The sequence below is a fragment of the Dasypus novemcinctus genome, chromosome 6, assembly GCF_030445035.2.
Source record: "Dasypus novemcinctus isolate mDasNov1 chromosome 6, mDasNov1.1.hap2, whole genome shotgun sequence".
NCBI lineage: Eukaryota > Metazoa > Chordata > Mammalia > Cingulata > Dasypodidae > Dasypus > Dasypus novemcinctus.
The window spans coordinates 39911900-39932618 of NC_080678.1; the positions used below are offsets into that span (position 1 = coordinate 39911900).

At 54.8% G+C, this 20719-nt stretch overlaps 1 protein-coding gene across 1 annotated transcript; it reads right to left on the minus strand.

Annotated features, from left to right (window-relative positions):
• Positions 1-1117: 1117 nt before the first annotated feature.
• On the minus strand, positions 1118-4934 carry NKX2-3 (NK2 homeobox 3). The gene is made up of 2 exons (XM_058298636.2): positions 4169-4934; positions 1118-2693 (listed from the first exon to the last, which is right to left on the minus strand). The coding sequence occupies exons 1-2, from the start codon at positions 4524-4526 to the stop codon at positions 1942-1944; spliced, it is 1110 nt and encodes a 369-aa protein (XP_058154619.1). The 5' UTR covers positions 4527-4934; the 3' UTR covers positions 1118-1941.
• Between the last annotated feature and the right edge of the window lie 15785 nt (positions 4935-20719).

A 20719-nucleotide genomic window follows, 5' to 3' on the forward strand; every position in this document is an offset into this window, starting at 1 on the left:
CCCTCCCCTTCTTTCTTCCTCCTCCTCCTCTTCGCTCCAGGCCCCCAGCCCCCGCCCCCTTCTGTAAGGGCGAAATTGCTAAACTTGTAGCAATAATGACCCTGCATTCAGGCTGCCGACTCCCGCTGAATGTCTCCGCGCCCCGGCCCGCCCGGCCTAATCAGCGCGCCCCTCCCTGCTGCCCGCCCAGCCCCCGTCTCTCCCCGCACACCGCCCCCTCCTCCGGCTCACAAAAAGTGGGGAACAAAACCCCGCGCATTTCTCCGTCCCTCTGTTGAGCAGACTGCTGCACAAAGCCCCCGCTCTGAGAAGCAATGGGGAGCTCGGGGGGGACGTCAATCCCGACGCGCTGGGGTTTTTGTTCGCGCAGGGGACCTCGCCTTCCTACCACACCTTTTGTTCGGGACTCCAATAAAAAGCCATTCTTTCCGCACCTTCCCGGCCCGGAGCCGCCTTTCAGCGCGGCCCGGCCCCACAATGGCGCGGCGCTCTGAGGCCTCCCCATTCACCCGCCTTGGCACGCTCACAATCGGCCGTGTGGCAGCACAGGCCTCGCACAGGCATTCTCCGCAAGTGACAAGGAGTCGCATAAAGCCGCGGCCGCCGGGGGAGAAGGGAGGGCGGCCCAGGGGGAGAGCGAGGCCGCGGCGGGGCCCAGCGCAGCGCCCCGGGGCGCGCGGGGAGCCCCGGTGGCCGCTGAGGAAGAAGCCGCCTGCGCGCCGCCCGCGGCTTGGCCTGGGAGCGAGGTTTCCTCTTTCCTGGAGCCCCTCGAGGTAGGGCAGAGTCTGAGCCTTGATCTAACGCAGGCCCAGACGCTGGCCCAAGCATCTGGGAGATGGGGGGGTGGAATCGGGGGTGATTACAAAGCCCGTGGCCTCAAAAAGTCCTCGCCATAAAAAGTAGAGAAATTAATGAACAAGGCCTTGGGGAGACCAGCCTAGCAGCCCGGGACCTGGCCAGGGGGATACCAGGACTAGAATTGCCCACAAAGGACGGCTTTCTCTGTACACCTTTTCCTTCCATTCCCGCTGTTTAAATGATTCCCCCGCCCCCCCCCCCCCCGGTTTTTTGTTTTTTGTTTTTTTTGCTGAACAGTCTGTAGCCGACCAAGGGTTTGGAAATATTGCACCTTGTTTATTGAGTCCTGTAGTGTATGGCAGCGGGTGTGTACACGGCGTGTGTATATAGTTATATATATAAAATATGTGCTGAATACAGAATATGAAACAGAAAGGAAACCCGGCAGCGCCTCCGGCGGGCCACCAGATCCGGGATTTGTACAGCGCTCCCAACTTTTAACCTCGCTCCGCTGCTCTTCCTCGTAGAGGGTTGGGAACTCTGTGAGACTCGGCTCCGGAGTTCTGCGCCCCGCGACTGTCCAGGATCTGGACCGATGTATCTGCTTCGGAGGGGAAGCGTTGAGAAACCAAAAATCGACTGTAGTTTGGCGCTCCCGACCAGCAACGGGAGCAGAGGGTCGTTGGGGCCTGGGGCTCTCTCAGGCTACGACCTCCGTTTTTCACTCCTTCATGTTTTTTTTTTTGTCCTTGGCTTCCCCGCCAAGGCTTCGCGGAGGCCGCGGGAAAGCCGAGGAGACCAGCCCTTCTCGCTCCGGGAGAACCAAGGGCAGTGAGAGCCCCGGCCTCCGCATTCCCTATGGCGTTAGGGTCGAGGCCACCGTCCTCTCCCGCATCTAGCAGGCGTTTCTGCCTTAGAAACAGTTCCAGGGGTCGGACTGGGGCATCCTTCCAGCCCCCGAACCCCCCTTACCCAGGCCTGGGGTGAACTGCACTCCCGAGCCCCGGGAAGCGAGACTTTTTTTTTTCTTTTTTTCTTTTTTTTTAACGAGGGGACCTGGCCCTCGGGTCCGGCCTTTACCGCGCTTCAGTCCCGAGCGCCAGGGTGCGGTGGGGGACGCCTGCCGCTTGGCCCGCCGCGACCCTACCAGGCCCGGATGCCCTGCAAGGTGCCTTGCGCGCACGCGGCCCCTGCCGCAGGGCCCTGGTGCAGGGGCTGAGCGCCGCCGCCGCCGCCGAAGCCGCCCAGGTTGCTCATGTTCACAAAGGGGCCGCCTCCCGCCGCGCTGCAGGCGGGCTGCATGGCCGCCGCCGAGGCCCCGCCGCCCCCGCCGCCGCCGCCGCCGCCGCCGCCACCGGCCGGGTACGCACAGCCGTAGCTCCCGCTGTAGGCCGCGGCGGCGGCGGCGGCGGCGGCAGCGGCGGCGGCGGCAGCGGCGGCCGAGTTCCCGTAGCCATAGGCCGGGAAGCTGTTGTACGAGTAGGCGCCGGCGCCCACGCTGTAGGGCGCGCCATAGGCCTGCGCGCCGGGCGTGACGCACGGTTTGCCGTCCCGCACCAGCACCGGCACGGCCACCCGGCGCGGCGGGGGCGGCGGGGGCGCGTGCGTGCTCAGCTCCAGAGACTTGTCCTGCCGCTGTCTCTTGCACTTGTACCTGCGGTTCTGGAACCAGATCTTGACTTGCGTGGACGTGAGCTTCAGGCTGCTGGCGAGATGCTCGCGCTCGGGCGCCGACAGGTACCGCTGCTGCTTGAACCTGCGCTCCAGCTCGAAGACCTGGGCTTGAGAGAAGAGGACTCGGGGCTTCCGGCGGCTGCGCGGTTTCGGCCTCTCGCTCTCCTCTGCCGATTTGCAGTCTCCCGCCGCCTCCAAGGGCTTCTTCAGCAGGCAGTTTTCTGCAAAGGAAGCAAAACAACAGCGTCCCTTAGCTCTTCCAACCTTACCGTGGCTCCGGCGCCGTGGCCCTTTTTTGGCTGCAGCGCAGAGCGCGCTGTAGTAAATACCTGTTTTTGTTTTTTTGGTTTTTTTAAAGTGTGTGGGCCCCTGCGACCGTCCCACCCTCTCTCAGAAAGCCCTCGGCGGACGGAGGTGCTTTCGGTGGGGTGGGGTGGTTAGTACGCGTTTGTTTAGAACTTGAGCATCTGCGAACACAGAGGTTACCGTGTATTAAGTGTGCAGCTCAGCGTGCTATTTGAAGGATGAACGTCTGTAACTATTTAATAACTACAGTATTTGTAAACTTGTTTGCCTTCCACTCCGCCATGGATGGTTGAACGTGTGAGGCGTGTTGGTATTTGGGACCCGTGTGCCTGGGTTGTGTGAAAATCTTGCTGTTCGGAAATGTCTGAGTGTGAACGCTTCTGCATTGCCCAGGGATTGTTTTCTGATTTTAAAAGACCTCATACCCCCATGAAATGTGTGCATGGTGATGTCTCTGATACTCAAGGGGGAAAAGGCGTTTAATGGACTGATTTAGACATTTGCATGCCGAAAATAGGCTGAGGGGAACTGTCGCATAGGCCTTGGCTTCTGCCGCACCAAATCTCCTCCTGGAGAAGGCGATTCTTGGGCTCTGTCCCCTCAGAAACACATCTTCCGCGGACTTTACTGAGTTATCCGCTCCACCTCCCAATTCACCTCCCGTATGCTGTGAGCCGCCGGTATCTCGGCCTAAGTTAGGCGCCTTTTCTACTCTGCCCGCAACCGCGGATACAAAGCAAAACGTTCAAATTTTCAAAAAAGGCTGGCGCTTCAGGGGTGCGAATGCTACGGTCGCACGAAGTGGACTGTGTTCCCACACCCTCTCGGACCATCCCCTCCCTCTCTGCCGGGTGCAGTGGGCGCGAGGGCGCTCAGGTCCAAGCCCAGAAAGGGAGGAGACCAGCCGGGTGGTCTCGACCAAAGTCCCTGCACCCTGCGGTCGCTGGGGAAACAAACTGCTTGAACGGTCTTCTCGGAGAACACGCGCGGCTGAACTCACGCTGGAAGGAAAGTGGGGAGGGTTCGGGTTCCTTCCCACTAGCTCTTGGGAAAAGCAAAAACAATGCGGGTTGTCAGGACCCAGCAGCTGAGCCCCTGTGGTTTGCCAGCATTAGGGCAGCAATAACCACTTTGCCTTCCCTTGGGGGCTGCCTTGCCTCCCCCCCTCTGAGGAAAGAAGTTGTTGGGGTCACCTCGTCCTTCCCCCTCTGCCCCGGCTTTCTTGCAGGTACCTGCGCTTTGCGGAGCTGTTGCTGACCAGGGCGGAGGCATGCCCCCAGCCGTAGGCTAGAGAGGCGGGCAGCCGTGCTGGCAAGGTTTGTGGGCAGTTTGCTGGCGCTCCGCCATTGCTCCAGATGTGCGGGTGCGTTTCCTTTCCCCCTCTACTCACTTTGGCTCCGGTCCCTCACGATCTCGGGCTCCTCTTCATGTTCCTTGGGCCCGCTGCACGAGTCTCGCAGGACCGTGTGGACATAGCTCTGGGGACAGAGCCCCGGATCCCCCTGGCCGTCGGCTGCGGCTAATGAGTTCAAGTAAGACAGTTTCTCGCCCACTTCTTCCTCGTCCTCCTCCCCTCCGTCAGAAAACTGTGCCCCTTCGGCAGCGGCCAGCATGCAGGGCGCCGAGTGGAAGTGGTGCTCCAAGTCTGCCTGCAAGTGCGCGCCGTGGAAGTGCTGCTGCTGCTGCTCCAGATTCAAAATGTCTTTGACTGAGAAAGGGGTGGAGGTGACCGGGCTTGGTAACATCATCAGGGCCACTTAATTGTCCAGCCCAGATACTCAATAAATCCCGGCGGGGGCGGGGAGGCAGCGCGGCGGCTCCAGCTCTGCCCCTGGACTTCGCCGCTGCTTGCCGAGTAGGGCTTTGACAGACGCGGTCCCGCTCCAGTCTAAATCGCCTCCATTGGCCGGGACCTGGGGGTCTGGGTTTTGTTACAGCCACTGCAGGGACTGGGGCCGGGGCTGCGAAGCCTCTGTCCGGGGGCCGTGCGTCACGTCGGGGGGCGGGCCCGTGGCCCTGGCCTCCCTCTCCATTGGTTCCAGCTCATGCGAGCCACGCCCCCGTTTGCACCCGGTGGGATGTTGCGGCGCTACCGGTAATAGGCAGGGACTAGGACAGAGTCACGAAGCCCAAAGTGCTGCGAACAAGGCTGCGCAGATCCGGGTCTCCGCACCACCGACTCCCCCTCCGCCTGGCCGCACCTTCCTGGCCTGCGCCGGTTCTGAGTCTCACTGGCGAACCAACCGCGGGGAAGGATGCTGCAAGGAGAGTGGTTTTTCCTGCTGCTGCGAGGGCAGGAAAACTCCTGGCCTGTAAACACTGGGCGCTGGATCCACAAGGAGATGGAGTGTAGGTAGCCATGGATGGGCGAAGTGTCCGTTCCCGCCTTATTGCCTTCGTTCAAGCTGTTTCCTCCACTTGGAATGTCTTTCCCGCCCTTGTCACCCGGAATCCAAAACTGTTCTCCGAGGTTCTGCTCAAATACTACCTCCTCTAGGGAAGTACCCCCTGATCGCCCGGCCGGAAGTCCTCCCTCCCGCCGCTGAACTTGCAACTCGTGTTAGCAAAGGACATTCCTGTCACCTATCACTTCCCACCCAATCCGATAGCTGTTTGTGCCTGACTGGTCGCTCCGAGAGGACTGGGAGCCCCTGGAGGACAGATTCCCAGTTGCATCTGCTCCTGTGGCTCTGGCAGCTGCCACCCTGAGCAGGCATGGGAGAGAGAGGACGATGGAGTTCTTACTGATCATCAGCGTCCCACAGGAATCCCAGCCTAGTCAGTGACCTTGGACGTATCGAAGCCTCAGTTTCCTCGTCCATAAAAATGAGGCTGTAATTCCATCTTCAGGGTTATTGCCAGGTTTAATAACGTCCAATATAACAGAAACTTAACTCAAGCACATTCAGTTCTCAGGGTGTGTTAGCCACCGCTGTTCTGCCTAAGACGTTTGTTGACTGCATCGGTGGTGACGCGGCTGTGTGCTCCCCACACTGGGTGGCTTCAAAAGGTCTTGAGAGCAGAACCCATCCGCACCAGGGAGGGGACCCAGCCGTGGCGGCGGTCTTTTCCGCCTATTCAAATCCGGCGCCTGGGTCTAGGCCTGGACTCTCAGAGACAGTTTCTCACATCTCCAACCCACACGCCTTTTGGCGCCCTCGTGCGGCCCTGGTTGTTTTCTGAGCGATTCCATGGGGTTCCCCAGAGATCGTGGAAACTCCCTGCTGGTAGAGCCCATCTTCCCGTGCTATAAGCCTCTGCGCGCCACCACGTCTAGCCTAGCGAGGGACAGCGAGCACTGTAGTGCGGCCAGCAGAAAGACCCGTGCACAGCGCAGATATGGGCGCTGGCTTTGAAAGAATAGGGACCAAATCGGACCCAGCCGAGGCACCCCTCAGCCGGCCCCAGCCGGCCCCAGCATTTTTTGGCTGCCAGGACGGCGGAGCTGGTGGACACTGGCCTCAACTGAAGTTCTAGTGGAAGATGATGCAGCGACTGTGGACAACGACCAGTGTTGGTAGACACCGGGTGGGAGGCTTCCATACGGGGACCCGCAACGCCTGGAAGTGTGGGGTGCTGAAGGCCGAGGAGAGAAAGAACCGTGGTCTGGGTGGGGAGAGGCGGGGCTGTCCAGGCAGGGAGCGGAAATGGTTCGGGGAATCTGTCGCTGGAGCTGCCGGGGAGCTGGGATGCGGCGCGGGCCACGTGCGCTTTGGAGTACTTAGGGTGGTGGTGGCCGCAGGACGGTGGGCAGAGACCCTCCACAGGCAGGGCCTGGCGCTGGGGCGACCACCCTGCACCCGCAAGGGCGTCCCTTGCCTCTCTCCTTTAAATCTTGAGACTAATGACATCTCAGGCGGAGGCGGGCCCTTCCAAACCAGGCCGTGGGTCTGCACAGGGAAGAATGCGCCTGACTTTGCCGCGGATCCCGAGCGCGCGGGAGCAAGAGCCAGAGAGAGGTGGGGGTGAGTGCGCGGCACTGCGGGGTGGGGAGACCCGGAGTGTGTGTGCGTCACGGAGGCTCCGCTCCAGCCCCGCTCCCCCTTCCCGAGGGCAAGACAGCCGCGCGGAAATGCTTCTGCTCCCTCTGGTCCCTCATTTTCCTTCGCCTCTTTGGATAATCTCCTTTGTATTGATTTACCCAAGATTCGGAAAAAGGAAAAGTCACAAGCTACCGAGACTTTCTCTAGTCTCCAAAGGAAACTCTTTGCTGCTTTCTCTTTCTTCTCAGCGGCGCTTTGCTCCTAGGCCTTCCCTAAACCAGCGTCTTGCGGGACAGAGCGCCCCTCAAACTCAGGGGACAACGGGGCACTCTCATACATCGGCGCAGCGGTCGGGAGCCCCCCAGGTAGGGCCCTGCTGGTGCACACTGAAGGCTGCCTCCTCCCTACTGCGGGCCCACGTGGCCCCCTCTCCCCAAATCCCTCCTTCACCACAATCCGCCAGGTACCCTTGGGCCCGCCTGAGTGGTTCTCTCTTGTGGACCCTGGCCGAGTTACTCCTCAGGGGCCGCCCACACCCCTCCTTATTCACAGGCAATTCTAGCCTGGTGGGCTGGAAGCCTGCGAGGATCCAGAGCGTGCGGAGCCCAGGAGAGGTTCTGCAATTTGCCCCCCTTTACTCTTCCCAGTACCCCGCCCTGGGCACGGCTGACTTCCACCTGCGAACGCGGTCCTAGGATTGATTTTCGTCTTATCGCCTCGAAAAAGGATTCGTTCGAGTCGTCTCCGGGTGCCCTTTCTGAGGCGTTCAGGCTCCCTTTGGTGGGTGCGGTATCACCGGCAGCGGGCCTTCCCGGCCGGTATCACAACCAGTCCAATCCCGTCCCAGCGGCCGCCTTTCGGCAGCTTACAACCCCGACGCCGGTGGGCTTGGCGCTGCCAGCAGCACGCCGCTGTCGCGGAAGAAAACGCAGGAGCGGTAGTTACACCACCGCGGAGGTTAGTTTGCCCGAGTCACTAATCAGAGTTTGGAATCTGGTTCCAAGGCGTATCCAGTTACGACCGCGTTCTGGGGCATTTACATTCTCTTGTCTGAAAAGGGAATCTCTGAAATCCTCGAGCTGTGCTCAACTAATAATAGCTTTTCGTTCCAGACAGTTTAGCTAATTACAGCCAGTTGAAGGAAATATTGTTGCATCCATGGCAGCGTTTGGTTTTATTTTAACTGCATGTATCTGCATAGGTACGCTTTTGCCACATTGCACACTTATGCAAGCCTCCTCCCCATCGCTTATATGATTAAAGATCGTAGTAAAATCATGGCCAGTTCCGTGAGGGGTAAATACTTTACAGATGCATAAACGATACATAAGATTATTATACCTTTCTTGGGGAAAAACCACCTGCTAAGCATTACAACAAATACGTTCTCAAATTTGATAATTCTCTGAAAACTGTAAAGCGCATGTTATTATTCTACAAAAACAAAACAAAACAAAAAATGTAGGCATACTCCATATTTGAGTTATAGACGCCACTGGTTGTGTCGTTACCTCCCAATTTTTAAATAGTTAATTATGTAACCAAAGCTGTTAAAAAGTTGGACGTTATTGTGGCTTTCTAATGTAAATTTAGCGCCACAATCAGAGAGGTGATTTTCTGTAAAAGCGTCAAAAACCACACTGTGATGAACTCATCTAACCAAAACTATATAACATTTCAGGTGAGTTTTAAAATCATTTTCACAGCCCTCCTATAAATTTTATTTTCAATCATATCTTACCAGAAGAAAAAAAGAAAAATGAAAAGAAGGAAAGGTTTCTTCTTTAGCTGCAGCTCTAAATAGTTTTTGTTGTTGATAGTGTGTACGTTTCATTTTTAGTTTAGGGATGTTAGAAGGCTATCCCCAAATTTCGATTAATCTGTAGGCAATAGTGTTTTAATTGTGAGAAAGTGAGTACATTTTCTATTATAAAAATCCTAACCAGGCAGATCAATTCCAGAAAGCATCAAACCTATTCTAATTTCTTGATAATTACGGTAATTTTATAAGACACAGTTTTTAATGGCATTTTGAAAACTTTGACTTGTATTGCATGTGTTTATATAAATACCATATCTCTACATTTTGTCTGGAATTGAATTGTTTAAATAGCCTACCACTTTTCCCTGGGAGAAAATAGGTCTAAGTCCAGTAATTCTTATAGTTCTTTGTAAATTACAAGTTCTTGCTGAGAAAGTGAGTTTCGATTTCTCAGGGAGAGAACCTTCCATGCCTGTCTATTTGTATCTACCTCTCTCCAAAAAATTTTAAAGATCAAAAAAAGTTTTCCTAACCAGAACACTTGTGTTCTGCCATCGAAACACACAAGCCAGAAAGAGTAGCTGTATCTTTGTCGAATGAAAATCAATTAAATATTCTTTCAAACAAAAACACCTAAATACAGGACGCCTGTATAGAAACATCTATTTGTCCTACTTGTGTGTGCTGTTCGGGAGTGCAAAGCGCAGTGTTAACTTGAGGATTAAGCTGGAATTCTGAATACATTCCTTAAGTCTTTTTTCAATATGAGTTTAACTTCCTGTAGCGAAATTTCAATGTCTATAGACCTTTAAAAATATAAACTGGCTTCCCAAGAGCGGCTGCAGCCTTTGGCGAATTAATTCGATTACACTCGTGTTTATCGAGCGCCTGCCTGCTCTTCGCGGATCGCTGATCAGTGTCGAGGGAAGAGGGAGGGGAGAAATACGATGATCAGATTTCAAGAAGCGCAGATTCTTGGTGTCTCTTCATAGCAGAGCTGCTCGGCCCTGCCTGTTCTCAACCGTGAGTCGGCTCAGTGGGATCTCGGCCTCCACGGAGGTGGAAATCGTTCCCCACATCTTCCTGGCTTTCGTTGGAGCGAATTACTTCCAACCGTTTAAGAACGAAAACGATATTTCTCACTTGGAAAGAAACGTTTGTCGCAGCCCTATGCTTGAACACCTCCGCCTTCCACTGCGTGCTGCCTAAAGGGCCCGGGCTTTGGTCGGCACCCGAGAGCTGTCGCCACGGTGCGGGCCCTTTGCTCCTTCGCGGGCGGCCAGATCGGAGGGCCTAGTCGCCCACTTGCACTTGGCTCCCTGAAGCGCCCCCTAACCAGGGAGTGACCACTGCCGAGTCCCTGCTCGCCTAATCCCGCGGGGTCGTGGAGGGATGGGGCTGTGGGCTGCTAGCTTCGCTCGGAGCCGGCCGGGCCCGGCGTGGAGAGGACGGAGGCCCCAGGTGGGCGCGGACTGAAGGCGTGACGCGCGGGAGGAGCCGGGTCCCGGCGCCGCCGAGGCAGAGCCGCGGGATCTCGCAGCCTCGCTCTGCGAGGACATCCGTGTGTCGAGGTTGGGGGCCGGGGGTTCGACCGCCGAGAGACTACGAGGATTGTGAGGACCCCAGGCCTCGCTCGCCTGCCAGCTGCAGCGAGTCTCCAAGCCTGTGCAGTTTGTCTGCGCTGTTTGGGGCCGGGAGCGCGGGGTGTTCTCCCTGGCGCGTCTCTCCCCAGCTGTAAGCCAAGAGCCCCAGAGCCCCAGACCACGCGAGCGGGGCCTCAGTCCTTGAAGCTGCCCATGGGTTCCCGTCCTCCCTCAGCCACCCACACTCACGCCATCCGGCCGGTGGAGGCTGTCGGGGGAGAGGCCTTTCTTACCTCTGGCGCTCAGGAGACCCAGTAGGACTCCGGGACCCAAAACCTCCCCAGCCTTCCTCCTAGCATCCCTCCTCTTCCCTCCTTCGGCCCCTTCCCTTTTCACTGGGCCCCTCGCTTAGTCCCCCATCCCTTTCCTTCCTCCTTCTCCCCTTTTCCTCACACCCCTCCCCCACCTTTTCTCCTTCACCTCCCCCTGGTCTCCCTCAGCTTCTTTTCTCCTTGCCTCTCCACTCCAGCGCACTGGATCGTGCCTTGCTGTTCCCTCACAAACGCCCTCTCTCTATCTTATTTCATTCCCGCCACCACCCCCCCCCCTTTTCCTCATCCCTTCACTCCCAGGCCCTCACAATGTTTTCAATGGGGGAGCACTCTTGGGAGCACAGGGGGTTGCACAGTGTGGGGTCCGACTTCCCCTCTCCCCACTCCACCCCTGTGCTTTTCAGGGGCTGCACCTTTGGGCAGGTGAAAGGAGCTCTCCTCCCTGTCCTGCTCCAGCCCCAAGGCCTCTCCTGCTTCCCACCTCCAGCAGCCTCTGCCATGGGTCCTGGCCATCTTGGAACCCCAGGCAGCAGGCTTGGCTGCCTTCCCCGTGGAAATTCCCGCACCAGGCAGATCCTGAGGAGCCTCTGTTTCCTTCTATTGTGGTGTTCTAAAGAGGAGCAGGGCGAGAGAGTGACCACGAGGACTGGGCTCCAGGCATCCACTGAGAATGGATGGGGGGATTCCTGAGCAGAGCTGATTCCAAACCACCACCACACACAGGTCAGGGCAGGCAGATCATGATCTCCCCTTTCATTTCTTTCCCACCAGCAACCTTTAGATTGGGGGAGTCTTCAGCTTTGAGATCACTCCAGCTGGGGAGTGTTTCTGAGGCTGCCCCTAATATGCAGGGGCCAAATCTGGAAAAGGAAAGGGTGTTCCCAGCTTCTCACGTAGCCAGGCACAGGACAAGGACTGAGCACTCTAGCTATTCTGGGCCCACCAGTCTCTCACCCTCTCACTTGCTCCTGGGTGAGGGGTCAGTGGGGCCAATGAGTCATTGGCTTCCTGAGAAGGGACAATCTGGAGTCTTTACCCCATGGATCATCTGCAACCTGAGGCTGAGGGCAGTTGCATCACCAGGAGAAATATGGGTGAGAAACATGGGACTCCACCAGATGAATGTGGACCGGACATACGTGTTTCTGTGGGTTTATCTTTCTCTTTGATTGAATGTTCATGAATGTGAACCCATTGTGTGTGCATATATGGGTGGGCATGTGGAAATGGCACTCAGGATTCATAATTTCAGACTCCACTCTGCTGTTTCAGAATTTGTGGTCAGAACAGGAGGACTGGGTTAACACTCATTCTGAATCCCCACCCACAATAATTTGAATTACTGGTAGTGAAGTGAGATTTGGGGAGAAATGTTTATATGATCCAAGGAAACTAGCTTCCATGACGATCAGAAGTACTATTTCCATAAGGCAATTTATCAGATCTTTACAATTAGTCTTACACAAATACTTCCATAAGGACCTGACCAAATTGCAGAGAAGACAGAGTGCATTTTATTAACAGGGTTGTAATGATTGTGTGTTCTTGAAAGGAAGAGCAATAAAACCACATTAAGTTGTTCTGCAGTTTAGGCTTTTAAAAGCTCCCCCTCCTCCCCTTAGCACAGTAGAGAGGATGGCCTGTGTACTTATTGTGCCCCCCACACTGAGTGGGTGCTATGTGTACACCTCCTTTGACTGGAGTGTATGTGAACGGATGTACACCAACCTTGTGAGCATGCGTGTAAGGGTGAGCATATTCGGTACCCTTCTCTGCAGGGAGAACCCAGTGTAAGGAGCTGGTTTCCGGGTGGGGTCCAGGGAAGATGTGGTTTGCTCTAAGTCATAATTACACCTCCTGCTTGGGTCTTGGGCAGGAGCACTGGCCCTGGACTCCTCCAGATCTTGATTGGTAGCCTGGTCCTGCCACCTTCCAAGTCTTGTGACCTTGAGCCAGCCCTTCAACCTTGCTAAGTAGCAGATTTCTCACCTATAAAATGAGATGATAATGGTGCAGATTCTACAGGCCTGCAGCAAGGATTAAAGAAATGGCATAAGGAAAGAGCCCACAGAGCTCTGGGCACAGAGAAACCCGGAGTTCATGTTCTCGGCAATGGGGTTGGGCGGAGGGTGGTTGCTGGGCTAAGGAGGGAGACACGGAATCCCTCTTCCTCGGAGCCCAGAGGTCAGGGAGCCGAATTCCCAGGCGCTCCTTTGTCCCAATTGGAAAACATATTTAGTTATCAATCAAATCTTGTGCTTTTTTTTGGTCTCCAAACGAGACTTGTTGTCTTTATCCTTGGAGTTTTAGGTAATCATCGCGGAGCCACCAGCAGCCCCTCTTGGTCTCCCCCCTCCCTTGGTCCTTGGTAGCCGCTGCAAACAAATCCCGCACCCCGACCGAGCTTCCCGCTCCCACAAATGCATCATTCTTAGCTGCTGTAAACAAATCCCCGAAGTCTCATGTCATTATTATCGTGTTTAGATAAAGATCTGGCCAATTAGTGTCCGCAATGGAATGCAAATAAATCAGCTGTCCTGGACCTACTCCACCCCGACGGCGGGAGTCCCTCTGCCTCCCCAGCCTCGGCACCTATTGCGCGCTGGATTCCGTCTTGGATCCCGTCTTGGATCCCTGCGCGCCCTGGCGTGGGCGAGAACGTCTAGTCTTCCGATTCGTCTGCTTTCTCTTTTCTCCACTTGGCCCCTGACCGGCTGTGTGACTTCCAGCAAGTCATAGTCTCTCTGAGCCTGCTTCCTTTTTTGTAAAGAAGGCTTAATGATGACTACCTCTCAGGGTGGGGAGCGAGATAGTAGAAATAACAGTAGTGACGGTGACAACAATACTATACATTCCAATGACCTTCTTCTCTACAAGCACCGCGCAGCCCAGTAAAGAGCCCTCGCCCCCATCCCCCACATAAGCTCGCCCTCCGTAGAGCTGGGAGAATTAACTGATCCGTGGGAGTGAATCCCTAGCCCGGCGTGTTGGAAACGCTCCATCAGGGCCTACCATTGTCATCGTTTGGGCTTCTTGCAACAGCGCTTGAGTTCGGCTCTATTATTATAACCATATTGCAGAGGAGGAAACCGAGGCTCCTAGAGGCCAGGTAACTTGCCCAAGGCTGTTAAAGTCCCTTGCCTTCCACATTCAGCCTCCCCTCCTCACTCCTCTCCCTCCCCTTGGCAGTCCCAGCCAGTTACCAGGAGCTGCTGCCATGCAGGGGCAGCCTGTTCAAGCATCCTTCTTTCTGCTTCTGCGAATTCCTGCTAGGTACTTGACAGCCCTCCTCCCTCCCCAAATGTTCCTTCAGGGCCCAGGTTAACAGCCTCTGAGAAGAATTTGCTCAGGTGACAGGATTGACCGGAAGCTACATTTAAGATAAGCGTGGCAGGGCGGTGGGGCGGATTCCCCTGGGGCTCCCTCACCTAAGAGCACCCCCTCTAAGCTGTGCCGCCCCCCATCCCCAGTACCTCCTTCCCTTTCTCTTCAGTTGGGGGCTGCCAGTCCTTGACTCTGACTTCTGAAGTGCTGCCGTGGAGTTAATATTAATCATGAAACTTCACACCGGTGAACAAAGCTTTTCCACACCTGTGATCTCTTCTGAATATTATTACAACCCTGAACTAGGAGACAGGTATTAGTGTCCGTCCTCACCCCCCTTCTTGTTGCTGTTTTTTTTAGGTTTATTTCTGAATTGCAGAGATCATTTCCCCTTCCCCATGTTTTTAGAATTTCTTGTATTCCCGCATTCAATCTTGGTTGCCACAACCAGACAGAAAGCATGAGGACCTTCTTTTTCTTGCATCTGTAGTGGAAACCTTCCTTCCATTTTAGAGCCAGGGCAGTTGAGACCTGCTGAAATGAAATGACTTCTCCAAGGTTACACAGCAAGACTCCCAGGCTCCTAATCTGAACAGCCTGGGTGGCCTGGAGAGGACATCTTGCCTCAGTCAGAGTCCAGGGACCAGGACTCCATGGCCACCCGCACCCAGTGACCCCCTTCCCCGAGTGTACCTCCTTTCCTCACTCCCACCCCCAGCAGAGCCTCTATCTGGAAGTCTTGTTTCTCTCCTCCTGGGGACTTGGGGTCCTTCTTCTAGGAACAGCCTCAGACTCAAAGCAGGGCCGTCTGAGGCTGCTGGAAGCATCGCGGGCGCTTGGGAAAGGCCACAGGGTTCCCGGAAGACCTCTGGAGGTCTTTCTGCTTGGGTGCGCTCCCCTCCTATCCCTGCCCGACCCCTCCAAACACTCTGCCCACGCCCTCTGGAGAAGTAGGAACTTCCCACTGGAAGTAAAACCACTACAGCCCGGCGAGGCCAGGACGCCCTGGAGTCTGGCTTCAGTCGCTGGAAACCCGGCCCTAGGAATTTGTGCAAGTGCCTCTACCATGGTATGTGCCTGCGCTTCCTGGAGCAGAGGTGTGGGTTCCAATCCTGTCTCCATTCTTCAGGTCCTCGAGAATTCCTCACATCTCTGAGGCCTGCGTTTTTGATGCGTAGCTCTGGGAATAGTAGACGTGTCACACAAAAGGTTGCATTGAGGATTGAAGGAGATTACCTCTGTGAAGCACTTCAGCGCGGTGCCTGGCACAACAGACGCTCAGTATAAGTTGGTTTATTATTAATAACCCCGGGACAAGCGGGGGCTGATTTTTCCCGGGTTTGGGCGTGAGCTCCGGATCCCCGTGAGCACCCAGGATGGCACGGGTGTCACGGGGAGGCTGGGACTGGACGCACAGGTGCAGGAGTTTTTCGAAGGGAGCCGGATTAGCCTCGGGTGTCGCTGGTTTGGGGAGGGCTCGAGCGGCCACGAGGCGTGTACGTGGGTCTCCAGTCGGGTGTCTCTCGCGGCCGCTGCGTGTCAGGAGCCGGGTCTTCGTTGAACCGCCTGCGACGACCTCACCTTCGCTGGATTTAGCTTTCGGCCGGGACAGGAACCTCTGGCTTACCTGATGGATGCGTGGCGTCCACGCTGTGTACACAAACCCGGGCGAGACCAGGGTGTCGGCTGCTCGGCCTTTGGCTCATCGAACAATTTGCGCTATTAATGGTTATTTTATTTATATCGTTAGAATTGTCCCCGCTGGTCTGTTTACATCAACGTCTGGCCGTCCCGGCCGCAGTGTTTGGACAGGGGATTACACTAATGGATGGCGAGCTGGCAGGGGAGGGGAGGTAGCGAGGCTAGACCTGGGGCTCCAGGACGCCGCGCGGGGAGGGGTGGGGGGTCTGGAGGGAATGGGGAGCAGGCCTCTCCCGGCCCGACCTCTGACCCCGGGAGGGAAGGAAACGTGTCCGACCGCGATAGGAAGCCTAGCCCTCGGGCGGGGTGGGGGCTGGACGTGGCTGCTCGCGGCGGCCTCTAGCCTCCTGGCCGCAGGGCCGATTCCAAAACCGAGGCCTTTCTGCTTGGGTGCGCTCACGTCAACAAGCAAACAAGACCCGGAGCTGCCAGGTAGCGGCCGCTTTGATTTCCCAAGTCGGTGGCGGCCGATTTTGAGCTTCAGCCTCCAAATCCGGATTAGGGCTGAGCCCCGGGCGCCTGGCGGCCGGCCGGGCGAGAGCCGCCTTCAAAGGGGGGCCGCGGGGCGAGCGCGCAGGGTCTCAAACTGGGGAGGGGCCGCGGCCCCGGCCCTCGGGGCGCCCTCGCTGGCCCGCGGCGGCCCCGGGCGCGGCGGAAAGGCCTGCGGCTGCAACGCTGGCGGGGCTCGCGCTGGGGCCGGGGGCCGCGGGGGGCTGCGGGGATCTCGGCGGCCTTTGGCTTGAGGCGTCCAGGCGTGGACGTCCTGGTGGTGGAGTGAAGCGTCTACAAGCCTAACTACAGGGCTAGGGCTGAGGCGTAAACCCAGGCACCAGTCCTTAGCCTTGACGGCGTGCCGGACACCGTGCCCAGCGTGTTTCCTCCCCACCGCGGGCCTAGATACTGCCATCCCACTTTACCGAGGAGGCAGCAGGAGGCTTGAGTAACCTGGGCCAGGTCCAACAGCTACTTAGTGGGAGAGCCGGGACCCGAACTCTGAAGTCCGAGGACGATGATTCTCCAGGCTTTGCGAGTCGACGGCCGATGTAAGCTCTCCTCGAAAGAATGTGCACGGGCATACGCAACCCTTTTGCCTATAATGCCAGGAGCTTCGCGGAACCCCTTAGGCCCATCCACGGACCAGGGGTTGATAACGTTGGCATTAGAGATGATGCAAACCGCACTCGATTTAACTCAAATTAGGATACCTCCCTAATCTGAACACAGATTAGGAAGGTAGTGGATGCACACACACACTCGTTTTGCAATTGGAGATTTTTGAAGCTCAGAGGGGTAAAGACACTTGCCGCAGGTCACAGCTGGTAAATGCGGAGTCGCACTCCCGGCCTTGGACCGCAGTCTCCTCACGCGCCGCTGCTCCCATCTCCCCAGACCACGAAGTGCCCCTTTGCTTCCATCTTGGCTCCCTTTCTCCCCTCGGGTGGGAGGACGTGGGGCCGGGCCTTCGCAGGATCTGGGTGTTTCTTGGAGGCCCCTCGAGGTGTTGGAGTGGCGGGGGCGCAGCCCTGTGCCCTGCGGGCCGCGCTGCCAGGACGCGCGCTGGGTAAACGGTTTATCTAAAGACAACTTCTGTTTCTCGTTGGCTGTCGGGAGTTGCCCTGCAGCCGGCAATGAAAAATGCGCCTTTTCCCGAGACTCTGGCGCGGGTGATTTATGTGGGAACCGTGCTCGCCCGCGAGGCCTGGGCTGCACAACCAGGCCGAGGGGGTGAAGGGGGAGGGCGGCCTGGAAGGAACCTGGCTCCCCCACCCTTCCAGCACCGGCTTTACGGCAGGCCCTGTTCCCACCCCCGGGACATTTCACAGCCGCTCCCCCAGGAAGCTGAGCGCTTTATCGCGGTAAAGTAAACACCATTATCCCAGGTCCATTAACACGGAGATTTCGGCGTTGTAAATAGACTGCGAGAGGAGAGGAGTAGCCCCCGAGAACTCCCTTGTAAAACCGCGAAGGTTCTCCGAGATTTATGGCCGCTGGTTGGACCCCCAACTTTCCAAGGAATCCCAGTCTTAGCCAAAGCCAGAAGGTGGGGCATTTCCCCAGCCTGGAAATCCCACGGTGGGTGTTAGGACTGCAGTAGCGAGTCCCCAGGACGCCTCTGGCTTGGTCATTAATTTTCTTTAAGTCACATGCCCAGGAATGCTGATTCCTTTCCGGCTGCGGATACGTAGATAAACTCTGCAGCTCCCCAGGAGCTCTTAACAGGGAGAGGACCAGTGCGGATGGTGCCCCCCCATTTCGGTCGTGGCAATTCCCCAGGGGCCAGGATGCCAATGTTCCAGCCTCCTTCCTCTTTTGTAAACTGGATAGTCCTTTCAGCAGCTACTTAGAGTATATAAACTGCAGGGGACTTGCGACTGGTGGGCACTGCTCAGATACCCTGTGACCTTGGGCAGGTGGCCAGCTCCTATGGCCTTGTAACTTTTGCTTCTCTTTCCAAAAGGATATGCCCACCCGATTTATTCTTGAGCCAACCTATAAATAAGGATGATGGTGCCAGCCCATAGCACAGCGGACAGTCCCAGCTCTCCACCTCTTTTTCTGAGCTTCTATTTCTGATGGGTGTTTAGTGACCCACTCCAGAAGCTTCTGTTCCTCTAGAGTATGGTTTTCTAAACCCCTCAAGTCAATATTTATATCAAACAGTGGCTTTTTAACCAGGAAGGGTGGCTCAGTTTTATTGGGAAAACAAAAGGATAAGTTTTCCAGGCTAAGGGAAGGTTCAGCAGAATCCTGTCTCTCCTAACACTTTGCCAAGGTCACTTTCTTGGCTCAGGGCATACCCAGAGGCTGGCCTTCTTTAGCCCTGGGAAGGCTCCTGTAGTCCTTGTGGGGAACACCACTCGGCTGAAGGGTTGGCTTTTTGGGAGAAGGAAGAGAGAGAAAAACAGGGAACAGAAGGATGGCAGAAACTTTTTTTTGTTCTTTGGTAACTTCATTTATTTGGAGCAGAGTCCTTTAACTGCTCTTGTGCCAAGACCACTTTGGCAGTCTGGTGAAGCCTATAGACCCTCTCTCAATATTTTTAGATGCATAAAATAAAATACATAGGGTTACAAAGGAAACCGATAATGCAAAAAAATTATTAAAATCTTTTCTAAAATAGTGATATAGTAATATGTGTGCGTCTCTATTAACCTATTAAATAGCAAGGTGAAGTGGCAGATCTAACAACCACAATTCAAAGTAGTGATGAGTGTAAATGATATTTCAAGGTATCTGCAGCAACAGCGATGTGCCGTAACAGTATCTGTGATTTCTGTTGGTAACAAAGTCATAGGTAATACCACCACCAGGTTGTTGCCTACATCCAAAAGTGAAGGGAAAGTTAAATTCCAGTTTGAATCAATTAGAAATTGTATTTTTTCCCTTCAAGTTCATGGACCCACTGAATTCCATCCTTGGATCCCTTTGAATCACCTGCATCAGAATCTTCTAGGGTTTTTTTTGTTAGATCCTGGAGCCCTTTCTAAGACCTACTGAGTAGACTCTCTGTGGGTGGATCCAGGAAACTGCATTTAAACCCTATCCTCAGAGAATTATTTTCACACAAGTCTAAGAATTGTTACCTCTAGATTTACTGATTTGCTTCAGCACTTTGGTTGGCTGGTTGGCTGGTGAAAGGAAGATCCCATTGGAGAACTGTGAGGTGGGGTGGGAAAGCAGGGATCCTGGGCAGATCTTCAGTGGAGGCTACTTTCAGGGGGTGTACATGAACTTGGTGGGCACTGGAGAATGTCAGGGAAGGCGTCTTTGTGAAGGACCCCAAAGTGCTGGCAGAGGCTCTGAAAAAAGCTTCAGAAATTACCTGGTCCCCATCCCCATGTCGATCCCATGTTTTAGACATAAGTAGCCCACTTGCTGAAGGCCACATTGTTTGTGGCAGAGATGGGTCTACAGACCACTAAACTGAAATGCAAGTTCAATTCTCAAACTTGCTGGATGGGTGAGTTCAGGGCACAACCACATGGTCAAGTAGCAAGCCTGCTTACATACCTTCTCCGTCGGTGCTGTGCACTGACTCCCTATTTGCTTTCAGGGACTCCTGAGTTCCAAACTTCTTTACAAAGTCTTCTCACATTGGCAAGTGTGGAGCTTTCATCTACCTGTTAATTCATTCATTCATTCATTCATTCATTCATTCATTCATTCATTCATTCATACATTCATTCAGTGACCTGCCATGGGCCAGACCTTGTCCTAGATGCTTTACTCATAGAAAAGAGTAAAGACATGATCATTACCCTTAAAGAATATTCACATATTCCTTCTCTCATCACTTGCCATCTTAAGTAACCCTGATAACCATCAAACCTTTTTTGGCCCAGGACAGATCTAATGTTAAAGCACTCACCAAAGGCCAAAGAGATTTTATTGGAAGGGAAGAAGAACTTTTAGCATAAAGACTAATTATGGACCTGTCATTTGTATTGTAAAAGGTAACTAGTCAGACAGAGCTTTGTTGAGCACCATTATTACATTAAAGCACTGAACAAAGTTGGGCTTCTCCAAATGTAGAAAATGTTCAAGATACCATGTGAATTTATTTTATTTTCCCCCTCCCCCCCCACCCTACTGTTTTGCTGTCTGTGTCCATTAGCTGTGTGATCTTTTGCGTCTGTTTTCTTTTTGTCTTTTCTTTTCATTTTCTCCTCTAGGTTTAACCAGGATTCCCAGGGTCCTCCGATGTGGGAGAGAGGTTCCCTGTCACTTGTGTCACCTCGGTTCCTGATTTCTGCTATGTCTCGCCTTGGCTCTCTCCTGTCTCTCTTTCGTTGCACCATCATCTCGCCTGGGGGAACCGGGCTCCCCACCAGGGTACGCCTTTACCAGGAGGTCCTGGGGATGGAACCCATATCATAGACAGAAGCCCAATCGCTTGAGCCACATCTGCTTCCCCCATGTTAGTTTAATTGAAGAGCCATTAAAATTGCAACTCTACTCGGGGCCACTGTTTATTTGAGCTACAATTGAATATACTTTTGAAATGTCTAGCAACATCCAGGAGGTGGGCATTTTAAAAAAACAAGGAGCTGGGTCCGCTGCTGTTCTACCCCACCACACAGCCTAAGAAAACCTTACCAAATTATTCAGAACGTTCCCTAGTGTTTAGTGTGCTGCTGAACCCACCCTTCCTGAGAAAGAACAACAAAAATACATATGCCGTTAACAATACTGAAATACATATCTGAATATGATTAAAAGGGGAAATAATAGATTGTATTTTTGATAACGGTAAAT

What these genes read in the sequence shown, in the direction of transcription:
- NKX2-3 (XM_058298636.2), bottom strand. Translation starts at nt 4,526, where the DNA reads ATGATGTTACCAAGCCCGGTCACCTCCACCCCTTTCTCAGTCAAAGAC. An exon ending in CGTGAGGGACCGGAGCCAAA is followed by an intron (nt 2,694 to 4,168) that starts GTGAGTAGAGGG and finishes CTTCCTTTGCAG; the next exon opens with AAAACTGCCTGCTGAAGAAG.